Below are 14,063 nucleotides of genomic sequence, written 5' to 3' on the forward strand. Positions count from 1 at the left end.
TGGAGCCACCAAGCGTTCCGGGAGAGCCAACCCGGCCAGCTTACGAGACAGGTCACCTCTGGGGATGACCACGGCCTCAGGGTTTGCTGCTGCTGAGGAGCTGGAAAGGGTACCATTCTGCCTATGTGGAGACTAAGGCCCAGACAAATAGGCAGGTCCCAGAGAGCCTCGGGCGTGGCTTTGGCCTGGGTGCAGGCCCAGACCTCAGTGCTGGCCACGGAAGCCGCCTCCAGAGGCCTCATGCACCTCAAGATCAGCTTTCTGGGCCGCCTGGAGTTGGTTAAATGTTTCCCAAGAGTCTGTTTTGTGCCAGGTCCAGTGAGGGTTGCTAGGGGTAGAGTGATGGGCAAAATCCAACCTGATCCCAGGCTTGCAGCTCTTTGGGGAAGGCCAACGTCATGTACATCTCCCCAGCAAAAGTACTTAGTGCCATGAAAGTACACAGAAGGGGATTTGACCTACTTCAGGCACCAGGGACAGGGCATGTGACGTGGAGCTGACAGCAGAAAGCTGAGTAGGGGTAATTGGGCACTTATCCAATGAGACAGTATCCTAGGCAACAGGAGCAGCATATGCAAAGGCCCTGTGGCAGGAGGGAATGTAGGGCACTCAAGGAACTGAATAAGGCTGTGCAGGGAAGCACCATAAAGATGGTGGTAAAGGGGCAGGTGGGCAGGTGGGGGAGGCCACAAGTAGTTCTTGTACCTTTAAAAAGGTGATTCCAGATATGATGACTCAGGAGGGAGGAGTCAATATCTCTCTGGCTTTCAGGAGCCTCAGCCCCCACCCCAGGAAGGGGCAGCTCTGTGGATCACCCCAGCTGCCTGGACCAGAGGAGGACCCAGAGGAACCCATCTAGGGGTCGTGGAGTGCCAACCCAGGTGTCCCTTGGGAACTAGACATAGAGTCATGGAGACTGAAGGAAGCTGGTGGTAGGCCCAGGTCAGGGGCAGCCAAGGTCACCAATGAGCCCCAGCTGGTGGGGGAGGGGTCCCGAGCAAGCAATGCTGTGAAAAACGCCAAGAGAAGCAGAGGCCAGCGTCTTGGAGCCACCAATAGCCTCACGACTGGTCCCCCACTCCCCTCCCGACTTCTTTGCCCTAGGCCACTGGTGCCTCCTGTCCCTCTGGGTCCCCCACCCAGAGCCCAGGTGGGTGTGATAGGCGCTACTGATTGCGTCTGGGCCCTGGAACAGAGTGGGTGTAAGTGGACAGCTGTCTGAAGGGCGGAGGAATGAATGAGCAAAGGAAGGGCTCCCAGTCTCCCCTCCTGAGCTGCATGGAGCCCCTCCGGCCTTCCCCACTGGCCACCCCGTGTCCTCGTGGAGCCAGGCCGATGCAGGGCCAGCAGGCCTGGTGTCACGGAGTAGGGCAGCCCGGAGCTGCCGGACGGGAGAGCAGGTAGCCACGGCTCCCACTCCCTCCAAAAGCTTGACTCTGGCCTGGTTCCTGGGGACACAAACAGGTCTGACGAGTTCCTCGGCAGCTGAGTCCTTGACTTCCAGGAAAGCTAAACTCTTCGAGAGCAGAGAGAGCAAGGCCTGGGGGGAGGGAGGGATCTTTTGGAATATTCCTCTGCCTCTGCCTCGGGCCTTCCCCAGCCCTGCTCTGCAGATCCTGCCCCTCGTGTCCTGAGCCTGGGAGCCCCAGGCTGATGGGGACGCCTCTCTCCCCACCTCCCCCAGAGGGAACATGGAGTGCAGGAGGGCAAGGGACAAGGAAAGGGACCTCCTCACTGTGACCCCCAATTCAGTCCCCGCCCCCATGTCCCAGTGCAGGGTGTAGCAGTGTGGGGTAGAGCCTATGGGCACAGGCTCAGAGCCATGCTGCCCGGGTTCCACTCCCAGCTCTGCCATTGACCTCGTCACCTACCTTGTTTCTGTTTTGGTTATCTTTCCCTTATTGATGTATAGGATTTTTTTTTAAACCCTTGCTTCCATGGACCTTACATCCTTTTTTTTTTTTTTAATTTATTTATTATTTATTTTTGCTTCGTTGCTGCACGCAGGCTTTCTCTAGTTTTGGCGAGCCCGGGCTGCTCTTCGTTGTGGTGCACGGGCTTCTCATTGTGGTGGCTTCTCTTGTTGCGGACCACGGGCTCTAGGCGTGCGGGCTTCAGTACTTGTGGCACACGGGCTCAGTAGTTGTGGCTTGCGGGCTCTAGAGCGCAGGCTCAGTAGTTGAGGCGGACGGGCTTAGTTGCTCCGCGGCATGTGGGATCTTCCCGGACCAGGGCTCGAACCTGTGTCCCCTGCACTGGCAGGCAGATTCTTAACCACTTCACCGCCAGGGAAGTCCTGATGTGTAGGATTTTTTTAAAAGTATATTCGGGATTTAAGATCTTTGTCAATATCTATTGTTGCCAGCATCTTCTCCAGCCTGGGCTTGCCTTTTCATGCCCTTCATGGTATCTTTTGCTGAGTAGAAGTTTTCAATTTGAAGTCCAGTTTCTGCCCTTTTATTATATGGTTGGTGCTATGCGTGCCCTGTTCAAGAAATCTTTGCCTCTTCCATAAACATCCCTTGAATCCACCCCCCCGCCCCCTCCCCCCACCACCTTCTTTGCCTCTGTCTGGCCTCTAGCTGTCGGGTCTCTCCTGGCCCTCTCCCACCTCCTCCCCACTGTGTCCCCACCCCAGTTCTTGTCTCACTGCATGATATTTCCGCCCGGGGACAGGGCTGGCTCATGTCCATGTCGCTGGGACTGGCACCAGGGCTGGCACGTACTAGGTGCTCAATAAAGCTTCATAAATGAAGACAGTGTCCTGTGCCCCAGCTGGGGATCAATTAGTTCTAAACACCAGCTCATCAGGAACATTTGAGCAAAGCCAGGAAGTGAAAAACTTTGGAAAAACCAACAACATAGGAATGTTTAGCTTTCTCCCCAACCGGAGCATTAATCACAAAACCTCAGACCTTGTTACATTATTTATTCTTACTTTGCCCCTGACCCACAGGCCAGAGAGCCTTTTCCTTACACACACACATTGGCTGCAGGGGCTCCTCAACGGCCGCCCCTCTCCCCCACCCCCAGCCCTGTGTTCGCTGCCTCTGAATGTGTGTATGGGGTGGGGGTGGGCGTCGGCGGTCCCCTTTTAGTCCTTCTCTTCGCCATGCGTGATGACGTAACACAGGTTCCTATAGTCCAGATTGCCACACACATCTGGCGGGAAGGCAGCAAACATCTGCTTGATCTGGGGAAAGAGCCGGGAGTCAGCCTCAGCCAGGGCCGGGGCGGGGTGGGGGGGCCAGAGCTGGGAGCCACCCAAGGGCATTAGGCAGAATGTCGCTCCCCTCTTTGGAGAGGGAGGCATCAGGGTGGAGGCCACAGAGGCCAGGCCAGCAGGCCAGGATCCCACCACCCTTGTTCCCATCCTAGGAGTCAAGGGGGCATCATCTCAGCAGATCACTAAAGAAAGAGCGCTTCCCAGGACGATGCTCGTCAGTGCTGAGCAAGGACCTGAAAAGCCGGCGCTCACCTCGTCCTCACTGAAGCGGTCTGCCTGCGTCATGAGCTTCTCTTTGATGCTGTTCAAGGGAGAGAAAGGGTCACATTCAGGGTAAGGGCCACTCTGGATGTGGACACGCAGATCCTGGGGCTGATGGCCCAGGAGGACCCCAACCAGGGCTGGCCCTACAGCCCCCAGATGGCTGTGTGGCCTCGGGCGGCCACTTCAGCTCTCAGCCTCCGTTGTAACGTGGACTCCCCTCTTCACATCAGGTGGGGACCCAATGAAATGGCCTTGGGACCCCGACATGACTGTGGGGGCCACTCTGATGTCCCATCGTGCACTGATAATCAGCCTCTAGGTCACTGAGGGGAGCCTCTTTGCCCTGGTTCTAGACGCATCGCCTCCTCAGCTTATGAGTTTTGTGGACATCTGTAAGCTGTTTCGGAGCATGCAAGGTGCTTGCACTCAGCCAAAGGGCAGGAAGGCTACCCAGGTCCGCGTCCTCCTGCGCCTGCCCAGGTCTCCTTTGCTCCTCGCAGCCCTGGGAAGTGAGTACTATTATCCCCCTTTTACGGAGAGGGAAACTGAGGCTTGGGAGGGGTACTGATGTGCAGCGGCAGGGTGGGGCCTGTCCCCCTGCATGGTCCAGCTGCCCACAGTGGCCAGAGCTGGCTGGGGCCTGGAGGGATGGCCAGAGGTGGGGCATTTGAGGCTGTGGGGGAGGGATTGGTGCCCCCAGGAGCTCTCAGGGGGTGCAGAGGGCAGGGGTGGGACCAGAGGGCTGAGCAGGGCCCTGAGCACCCGTGTGCCCTGTGGCGCCGGCGGCCGCCGCCCTGCTCCAGACCGACGCATATTTTCCACTATTTACGTTACTACAGGACAGTCACAGTTTCCAACTCTCCGCGCTGGGGATTTTTCACAGACTCTCTTTCAACCAGAGCCTCCTCTGTGGCCGGCCTGGCAGGCAGCCATGTCTTTCAGATCCCATAGCCTGGGGATGGCGCCTGCGGTTCCCAAACTGGGTCTCCAAAGGGTTCCTCCCAGCCCTGACTTCGCTCTAGTGGGAGGGAAGGTAGGTGGCAGTAGAGGGGTGGGTTCGGGTCACCCCGGGGGGTTCCCCCAGTGCCTCCCTAGGTCTCCAGGATGGGGGTGGGAACCCGGACTCTGAGGGAGGGCTGAAGGAGAGGGCTGCAGACTGAAGAAACCCTCGGGAACCTCAGGAACCCCTCCCCGACCCCTGAGGAGAGTGTGACTCAAAACTCTGGGGGGTGAGGGGCTGTAAGAATGTCTGAGAGACAAGATAGACCCTCGCCACTTCCTCCCTGCCCCCCTGCCCTCTCCCACCCCACCTCCATCACGTGCTATGCTAATGTTGAACAGAAAGCAAAATTAGCCTCCAGCCGAGGCCTCAAGCATCCCAGTCATTGGTCGCGGAAGCCTGTGACTAAGGAAGAGATCTTGCCTGCCCAAGGTCACCCACAGGCCCAGGGAGGCCTTGGAGGCCCTGAAGGGACAGCTCAGGGGTTGGCTCAGAACACTCAGTGTCTCAGCCCCTGGACAGGCTGCCTCGCCCAGCCCGCCCCGGCCCGAAGTCTTGGCCGTCTGCCCTGTGCTCTCCCCGGGCTGAGGCTCCCAGGCATAGCAGGTATTAGCGCTCCCTCCTTCAGTGATGCCAGCCCAGTGGAGGCCGGACAGCTGCCCACGGCCACCGCACTCTCTCTGCAGCCCCAGCTGAGCTGGTTCCTTCCCATGGCTATGCCTCCATCCCCACATCCACTTGGGCCCTGGCTAACATCTGGCTCAGTCCTCTTCCCAACACCCTGGATCGCATTGGTGCTGGCCTCTTGTATTTCACTCACCCATCCACTCACCTCCATCCCGATGGCCAAGACCCTTGTGGCGGCTGCAAGCCTCTCTTCTCTTCCTCCAGGCTGGCCTCCATGTTGCCCCTGCCTCACTGCTGCTTAGGCTCTCCCATGCCCCCAGGGCAGACCCAAGGTCCAGGGCCCACACAGGCCCTGCCTTCCTCTGTGTGCTCCAGCCAGGGGGATCCTTAGTCATCCTTCAGGGCCCACCTCTACCCCTACCCGTTCCTCCCTCGCTACTGGGAAGCCCTCGCCTGGGGATCCCATGTTCCCCGTACACATCCACACAGATGGGGACACCGAGGCCCAGAGAGGGGAAGGGACATCTAGTAATGGCTGAACTGGGCAGGGCAGCGGCCTCCTGGCTCCTGGCTGGAAGCTGCCTGAGATGCCTGAGTTCCAGGCAGGACAGGAGACTGGGCTGCGACCCACCCTGACCCGACCCCAGTCCATCTATCACCTGAGACTTTGGGGAGAGAAAAACCAAAACAGAAGGCCGAGGAGACTTACAAATCAGCCTTGACGAAACCTTTCCCTTCAGTGTCGAACACATTGAAGGCGTGGAGAATGGTCTCCTCTGGGTCCGTACCTAGAAGCAGTACACACAGGCAGGGGGAGCATCAGGGTGAAGAGGCCAGGCAGCGGCTGGGGCTGGGGCAGGTCCCATGGCCCCTACAGAGGCCAAGGGCTCAGGGAGCTTCCTCCCCAGCTTCTAGTCCACAGTGAGTCCAGAGAAGGGATGTTTCAGAGAAACAAGGAACAGTATAATAGCCAAGGGCTCTGCATATAGTAACAATCAGCCTGCACAGATGCACCTGGAAAGGCCTACTAGGCATTTACTATGTGCTTAACCCTCCTGCCCATTGGTCCCATTTTACAGATGAAGAAACTGAGGCTCAGAGAAGTTAAGTGACTTGTCCAAGTTCTCACAACCGATGCTATGTGATTTGACAATGGATGGAGGAGAAACAGCTTCTACTTGAGGGCTGGAGGTGGGGGCTCTGGCAGCGGCATTGGAGGAGTCTGAGAGGTTGTCCAGGCCAGAGGCGGGGCAGGTGGGTCCACAGGTTTGTGGGAATGAGGGTGGGGGGACAGGAGAGGCAGAGCGTATCCAGAGCAGTTCTGGTTTTATCACTTTTATGGTGTGGGCTTTGGGGAAAGATGTCATTAGAAGAAATGGTTCTACTAACACAATGGGATTAAATACCCAGCCCCCTGGTGGTACAGATAGGGAAACTGAAGCCCAGAGAGAGGAAGGGTCTCACCCAAGGTCTCAGGGACTGTGTGAATGACAGCAGGTGGCCTGGTGACCCTTACCTGGTGCTCTTCTCCCCGTCACACTGACCTCCCTTCTTACTATGGAACCACGGGGTGTCCCCTTCCTTCTTAAGGCTCAGCTGTGTCATTGGTGAAACGGAGACAAGGGCGGGCTTTGCTGCCCGCCTCCCAGGATCAGTTAAGATAAAGGGTCATTAATGGGCAAGGTCTTGACCGACATTATTACGGCCGCAGACACATCTGACAAGAGACACATCTGTGCCAAGTCCATCCTGCAGCTTCGGTACTGTACCCCATGGGACTCCAGCACACCCCTTGTGGTAGGTCCTGATGTGCCAGTTTGTCAAAGAGGAAACTCAGGCTCAGAGAGGCTCTGTTACTTGCCTGAGGTCTCCAGCTATAAGGGGAGGAAGGGTTTGAAGCCAACTCCTTGAACCTCCAGAGCCCCCTTCTTGTTCTGCCATGCTGTGCTCCTGTTACTCAGACTGGGTCAGGGCCAGCTGTGTCCCCCACATCAGACTGGGTCAGGGCCAGCTGTGTCTCCTCCATCAAACCGGGTCAGGGTCATCTGTGTCTCCCCCATCAGAGTGGGTCAGGGTCATCTGTGTCTCCCCCATCAGAGTGGGTCAGGGCCAGCTGTGTCTCCCCCATCAGAGTGGGTCAGGGCCAGCTGTGTCTCCCCCATCAGAGTGGGTCAGGGCCAGCTGTGTCCCCACCATCAGAGTGGGTCAGGGTCATCTGTGTCTCCCCCATCAGAGTGGGTGAGGGCCAGCTGTGTCTCCCCCATCAGAGTGGGTCAGGGCCAGCTGTGTCTCCCCCATCAGACTGGGTCAGGGCCAGCTGTGTCCCCACCATCAGAGTGGGTCAGGGTCATCTGTGTCTCCCCCATCAGAGTGGGTCAGGGCCAGCTATGTCTCCCCCATCAGACTGGGTCAGGGCCAGCTGTGTCTCCCCCATCAGACTGGGTCAGGGCCAGCTGTGTCCCCACCATCAGAGTGGGTCAGGGCCATCTGTGTCTCCCCCATCAGAGTGGGTCAGGGCCAGCTATGTCTCCCCCATCAGACTGGGTCAGGGCCAGCTGTGTCTCCCCCATCAGACTGGGTCAGGGCCAGCTGTGTCCCCACCATCAGGATAGTCCTGGAGGGGATGATGTCTGAGTGACTCAACATTTCTGAGACTGGCCCTGAGTGACTGGGCTGGGCTCAGTGCTGACCTTGCCAGCCTGGGAGCTCCTAGAGGCAGAGCCGTGGGCTTCCTCTAGGTAGGGTGGCAGGGAGCCAGTGTGCCCAGGCCAGAGGCTCCATCCAGGGCCCATCACAGCCTGGCCTTGAAGGAGGAGAAGGGGTGGCCACGGGATTATGGCTGGGGAGCTGCTGTGCAGTCTCTGCCTCCCAGGGTCTCTGGAGAGACCTCCGTGCCGGGGCAGCCTGGCTCCAGCCTGCTTTCCTCAGGACCGGCTGCATGTGGACCAGCTGCGCTGGGTTCAGGCCCCATGGCTGGACATTTACCACACCCGGTCCTCCCTTCTCCCCTCTGCTTTGCAGACTGCAAACCTCATCAAATGGGCTGCAGAGAGACTGCTTCCCCTCACTGCTGTTGGGAAACTCATGACAGTGTCCTTGTCCCAATTAGAGGGACGAGGTGGTGCCTGCCCAGCCCCCCGGCTCCTGTCCCCACCCCAGGCTCAGCCAAGTTCGCATGACAGGCTCAGCTGGAGCTCCAGCCCCGGAGCCCCTGCGAAAATGAGAAAAAGCTGCAGCCCTGGGTCGGCGCTCTTAGCTCAGCTGCAAACGGACACGAGCTCCAGCACTTGCTTTAAAGCCATGGCTGGAGTCACGCATGTCTTTGCCTGTGAGTGTACCCCTGCCCTGCCCCCTGGACTTCTGCGCTCTTCAAGGAGGTGGCCATGGTCCCAGGAATAACCCTTAACAGCTTCCCAGAGGGGGGCCTGAGGGCACTGTTCTGTCAGCTGGACAACACCAGGCTGTCGTGGGTTTAGTGGTGGCTCCCAAAAGATATACCCAGGTCCTCATCCCCAGGACCTGGAAATGTCACTTGGCAAAAGGGCCTCTGTAGATGTAAGGAAAGGCTCTTGAGATGGACTGATCACCCTGGCTTATCCGGGTGGGCCCTAAATCCAATAACAAGTGTCCTTACAAAAGTGAGGCAGAGGGAGACAGAAGAGGAGGGGGCAGTATGACCACAGAGGCAGAGATGGGAGCGAAGCAGCCACCAGAAGCTAGAAAAGGTCAAGAACGGGTTCTCCCCTGGAGCCTCGCAGGGAGCCCGACCTGCCAGATTTCAGGTTTCTGGATTCCAGAACTGAGAGAATACCTTGCTGGGGTTTTTTTGTTTTGTTTTGTTTTTTTTGCGGTACGCGGGCCTCTCACTGCTGTGGCCTCTCCCGTTGCGGAGCACAGGCTCCAGACGCGCAGGCTCAGTGGCCATGGCTCACGGGCCCAGCCGCTCCGCGGCATGTGGGATCTTCCCGGACCGGGGCACGAACCCGTGTGCCCTGCATCGGCAGGCGGACTCTCAACCACTGCGCCACCAGGGAAGCCCCATTGCTGGTTTTTTGAGCCGTCAAGTTCGTGGTCATCTGTTACAGCAGCCTCGGGAAACTAACACAACCCCCATTTTACAGACAGAAAAACTGAGGTGCAAAGAGCCGATAAGCCTTGCCCAAGGTCACCCTGGGGGTCAGTGTGAGACCAGGTCTTAAGCCCAGTTGTAGCCGAAGCGCCAGGGGAGGGTATCAGGCAGGGGCTGCCTGAGCATGGGATGACAATGAGCCCCACCCCGCAAGGGCAGCCGCAGCCCAGGCCAGCCCTTCCTTCTGACCACAGAACCCCAGCCCGGCCTGATGCTGCATCTCAGGGGAGTGCAGTGGTTAGAGCCAGAGTCGGGGTTACAGTTCCATCCCTGCCACTTCGATGCTGGCACACCTGGAGCAGGTGTGGTGACCCGTCTGAGCCTGGGTCTCCTCACTCACAAATGAGGCCCCTGATCCTTTCCCTGGAGGAGAAGCTCATCCTGTACTGGGGTTGGCCACAGAAGCTTCCAGAACGCCCCTCCCCCATACCACCTTCTCCTGTCAGCAGCGGGTGGTAAGGCAGAACAGGCAAGATGAGCCCAGGGCTAGGAAGGTGGGGCTGGGGCCGGGGCACCATCCTGACGGTGGGCAAAGGGCTTTCTCGCAAACTGTCCCGCTGGGCGCCTCACAGCCCTGCAAACTGGGGGTCATTGCATTCACCCCACTCTGTGATATAGAGGTGGAAACCGAGGCAGGGTCTTGTGTGTGTGCCCCGGGGGCTGGTGTCTGGGGCTGCGTCATGTCCCTAGCTGTGGCATGCATCGGTGCGGGGTACGTCAGCACACAGGGCCCTGCCTACCCACACCCACTCGCCCATCCCTCCCCAGGGCCCCCTGGGGCCTCACTCACCCTTCAGCTTCTCCCCAAACATGGTCAGGAAGACGGTGAAGTTGATGGGCCCGGGGGCCTCCTTCACCATGGCCTCCAGCTCCTCGTTCTTTACATTGATGCGGCCTAGGGAAGACACCCAGGAGTACAAGGAGGGTCAGAGGGGACCCTGCCTGCAGGCAGCCCCAGAGAGCAGAGCTTGGGACCACGGAGCATCCTGCAGAATCCCCCAGCCCTACCATCTCACCTGCCCCCCGCTCAGCCCTAAGACCCTGCCCACCTGCTGGGGGACCTCGGGATGGAGGCACATTCAGCCGTGGTCAGCACTGGGCTGCCCCCAGCCTCACCACCTGCCTGCCACCACCTCAGCCTCCCTGGAAAGGAGAGCAAGTTGGTGGTTATCCCCATGTTACAGATGAGGAAACTGAGACCCAAAGAAGCTGAAGCTGAGGGGTGGAAGACCTGGGCCTCAGGGCTCAGGTGCCCCGGGAGGGATGCACTGGCTGCCTGGAGACGGGGACCCGGGTTCCTCACGGTCCCAGTGGACAAGCAGATCTCTGGGAGCTTAAGGCTCAGTCCGGAAGTGAGTTGGTTACGCCCCTGTCCCCCAACTCCAGTGCCCCCATCCAGGCTTCAGGCCCATCCCTGGGCCCTCAGAGAAGGCCAAAGCCTCGCTGGCAGCTGAAGACCGCCCAGTAACCCGAGTCCCACCCCTGGATATCTCCAGCCTCTTCCCCACCCACTGCGTCTCCCCATGCTCTGCTGCGTCCCCCTTCCCCTGGTCAGTCCTCCTCTAACACCCGGGATCTCCCCTGACCTGCCAGGCGGTGGCCGCCCCTCCTCGGCACCCCCAGAGAACACCAGCCCCTCACATCCCCTGCGCCAACCGCCCTGGCCTGCCCCCAGCTGCCGACTCTTTCTGGATGGCCAGGGCTCGGATTGCCCCCAAGCCCCAAGCCTCTGGCTGCTGGTCACCCACCCAGGGCAGCAAAGGTGTCCCTCAGGTCCTCCTTGTCGATGAAGCCATCCCGGTTCTGGTCCATGATGGTGAAAGCCTGGCAGAGACACGGGCACTGAGCAGCCACCCGCCCACCTGCCCAAGCCCAGGCCCCCTCCCCAGAGAGATCCCCCCTCCCTGAAAGGGGCTGTCCTCCCAACCACTGTTGCCTGGGCAACCTCAATACAGGCCCTCTGGCCACCCAGTCACCCAGCTCAGCATGACCCCGGCGTGAGAGTGATGGTTAACGTGCCCTGGGCTCCTACTGTGTGCCAGCACGTGCTGAGGCTTCGTGCCCATCCCTCATATCATGCTCCCAGCAACCCCATTTTATGGAGAGTAAAACTGAGGCTCGGAGAGAGGAAGGGCTTGCCCTAGGTCACACAGCAAGCAAAGGCTCAGGGAGAGATGGGGTAGAGGCTGCCCAAGGACAGCTCGTCACCTCTCCAGAGTCTAAGCTATAGCATGGCAGCCTCTAAGGATAGTGATGTCATCACCCCCCAGGGACTGAGGGCTGAGCCGACACCTTGCCGGCTCCCTAAGGGCTTTCCGTGCATTCCTGTAACCCTCCCTATGGCCCTGGGGGCGGTTGACCAACCTCTTTAAACTCCTGGATCTGGGACTGATCGAACATGGAGAAGACGTTGGAGCTGGCTCCGCCTTCTGCTCTTTTCCGGGCTCTCCTGGGTGCCTGTGAGGTTCCAGGGGACGCCTTACAGAAGTCCCTTCCTGGGAAGGTCCCCCATTCACCCCACTCAACCCTCAGGGCTCATCTCCTGAATGACACTGCCCACCCCCATGGGCCCCAGCAGACAGACCAGGCTTCTCAAGAAGCCTGGCAGAGAAGCAGGGCGTTTCCCTGCTTCTTCTTCCCGGCAAGAAGCCAACAGAGCCGCTACCCCGCGGGGCTACCTGCTGCTTCCCCGACAGGCCCCTGACTCCAGAATGCAGGAGGTCAGTGCCCAGGATGCGGAGCAGAGAGGGGCGTCTTTTCTAGCACCAGCCACCATGTGGGGGCCACCCTCCCCGGTGTTCAGGGTAACACCCAGATCCCTTAGCCCTGAGAGGTCTGCTCCTTGTCCCTCTCCCAGAGCATCCTCCCCCGGCAACCTGGGCCCCCCCCACTTGCTTTGAGCTTCCTTCTCTCCCAACATTTGCTCCCACTACCTGGGACACCTTCCCTGCCTTCCATCGGGATGAATCCTCATCCTTCAGGCTTAATTCCCCCGCCTCCTCCTCTGAGAAGCCTTCCCTGACTAACCCCTCCCAAGGCCAACTTAGAGCTCCCCCACCCCTTCTGTCCCTCCCCACCAGTCTTGGGCTTCCACACCCCGTAGCACGTAGCACACTGTCCTGCCATATCTCCCTGTGTCTGTCCCACCGCTGGGCTCCCCTCCCCCACCCAGGGCCTGGCTCCGATCTGGATTGGTTTGGAAATGGCTGCCCAGAGCTCAGGGCGTATCTCAGGGCAGCCGGCAGAGCAGGTGACCACCCACGTGGAGGGTCTCTGGCCAGACTTCCTGCCTCCGTGTGTTTCTTTCCAGATGTCATGGTGCCTGAGAGTCGTCCACTACTGGGCATTTGCTGAAAGCTCTCTGTTCCCAAACCCCTCCAAGGGACCTTTCTCTCAGCAGCCGTCACTAAGGTCCCCATGTGCAAGGAGCCCCAGACTTGGCTTGTGATGGGGGGGAAAGGACAGGCGGGACTTCACAAAGGAGGAGGTGGAAGGGGACCCTCCACAGACGTGGGCGCCCCCACACCCAGCTCGGGCCTCCATCTCAGGCCCTTCCACCCTCTGTGCCCAGCCCCGTCCACCCCACCCCAGAGCCCGGGCTTCCCTGGCACCCCCGCGCCCGCCCCCAGTGCCTCTGTGGTCTCCCCTCCCCCTGGCTCACTCCTGTCCGCTCGCCCAATGTCCACATCCCCTCACTTGCCCCCAACTCCCCTGGGTTCCTGGGCTCACTTCAGGAGCCCCAGTGCCCGGCTGACTTATAACTAGCTTTTACTGGGTCCTTTGTCTCCACTAATCCTTTGAAAGGGGGCTGGCAGGGCGGCCAGGATGTTATGATGCTGTAAAACCCCTGTAATATTTATAAATCCCTTCAGACATCATAAAGAAAAGAACCTCCCTGTGGAATTCATCTCACATAATTACATATACATTTCCTTCTGGTTAATAAAAAGCAGTCACTTCCGTCTGTGGGATATGCTGCCCTTTCTCTCCTCAGACCTGCCCTCGGCCACGGCATCCCCCATCCCTGTCTCGCCCCAGGCTTTCAAGTCCATCTGGGGGAAACGTCACCCTACTGTGTGACAGACCCTGTTCTAGAACCTTGCAAGGAAGGAAGGGGTCGTTTTCTCCTACTGCACAGGCAAACCTGAGGCCCAGGGCCCTGACCGGGCTTCTGATCTCCTAGCCAGGACCCTTTCCAGCCCAGCTGTCTTGGAAATTCCCTTCTATAATGTGCCTCTAAAAAATAAAAATCCGCTGAAGGGAACATCTCAGGGCAGAAGGGGTCACCCAGACCTGAGTTCTAATCCTGGCTTTGCTACTCACAGCCTCTGTGATGTTAGGAAAATCAGTTTTCTGCCCTGAGCCTCATTTATAAAACCGAGATAACGTCTCCCTCAAAGCATCCGGACATGTATTAGGTACCTGCTGACCTCCAGCCAGGCCCTGTGCCCAATCCCAGGGACCTAGAGCTGAATCAGGCCTGGTCCTTGTCCCCAAGGAGCTCACAGTCCAGCTGGGAGACAGACAATCACTAGAGGGTGATGGACGAGGAGGGAAGATGCTGAGAACACAGAGGAGCCTCTGTACCGCTGGGGTACTCAGGGCAGACCTCCTGGAGGAGGTGGCTTCTGAGCTGAGGCTTGACAGAGTTCTCAGGCCAGGAGGGACTGATGAGGGTGAGTGAGACAGGGGCATGAAAGAACGGCACCACTGAGAGCCTACAGGGAGACCCAAGGGGCTGGAGCACAGGGGCAAGGGGAAGGTGGCCTGAAGGACCCCGTAGCAAGGCCAGCAGCCCCCATGCCATGCTCCGTAGG

At 59.0% G+C, this 14,063-nt stretch overlaps 1 protein-coding gene across 1 annotated transcript; it reads right to left on the reverse strand.

Moving 5' to 3' along the window:
* Nucleotides 1–3,094: 3,094 nt before the first annotated feature.
* Nucleotides 3,095–11,703, reverse strand: MYL10 (myosin light chain 10). The gene is made up of 6 exons (XM_065892011.1): nt 11,611–11,703; nt 10,995–11,070; nt 10,037–10,141; nt 5,827–5,905; nt 3,479–3,527; nt 3,095–3,193 (listed from the first exon to the last, which is right to left on the reverse strand). Exons 1-6 carry the CDS (start codon nt 11,644–11,646, stop codon nt 3,095–3,097), a joined length of 444 nt encoding a protein of 147 aa, XP_065748083.1. The 5' UTR covers nt 11,647–11,703.
* Nucleotides 11,704–14,063: the final 2,360 nt, after the last annotated feature.

The sequence above is a fragment of the Phocoena phocoena genome, chromosome 15 (genome assembly GCF_963924675.1).
Source record: "Phocoena phocoena chromosome 15, mPhoPho1.1, whole genome shotgun sequence".
In the NCBI taxonomy this organism is placed as follows: Eukaryota; Metazoa; Chordata; class Mammalia; order Artiodactyla; family Phocoenidae; genus Phocoena; species Phocoena phocoena.

Excerpts from the sequence above, each read along its gene's own strand:
- MYL10 (XM_065892011.1), bottom strand. The coding sequence starts at position 11,646 with ATGTTCGATCAGTCCCAGATCCAGGAGTTTAAAGAG. Across the intron at positions 10,142-10,994 it reads GGACACCTTTGCTGCCCTGG|GCCGCATCAATGTAAAGAAC; the intron begins GTGGGTGACCAG and ends TGTCTTCCCTAG. Across the intron at positions 3,194-3,478 it reads ACCGCTTCAGTGAGGACGAG|ATCAAGCAGATGTTTGCTGC; the intron begins GTGAGCGCCGGC and ends CTCTTTCCCCAG.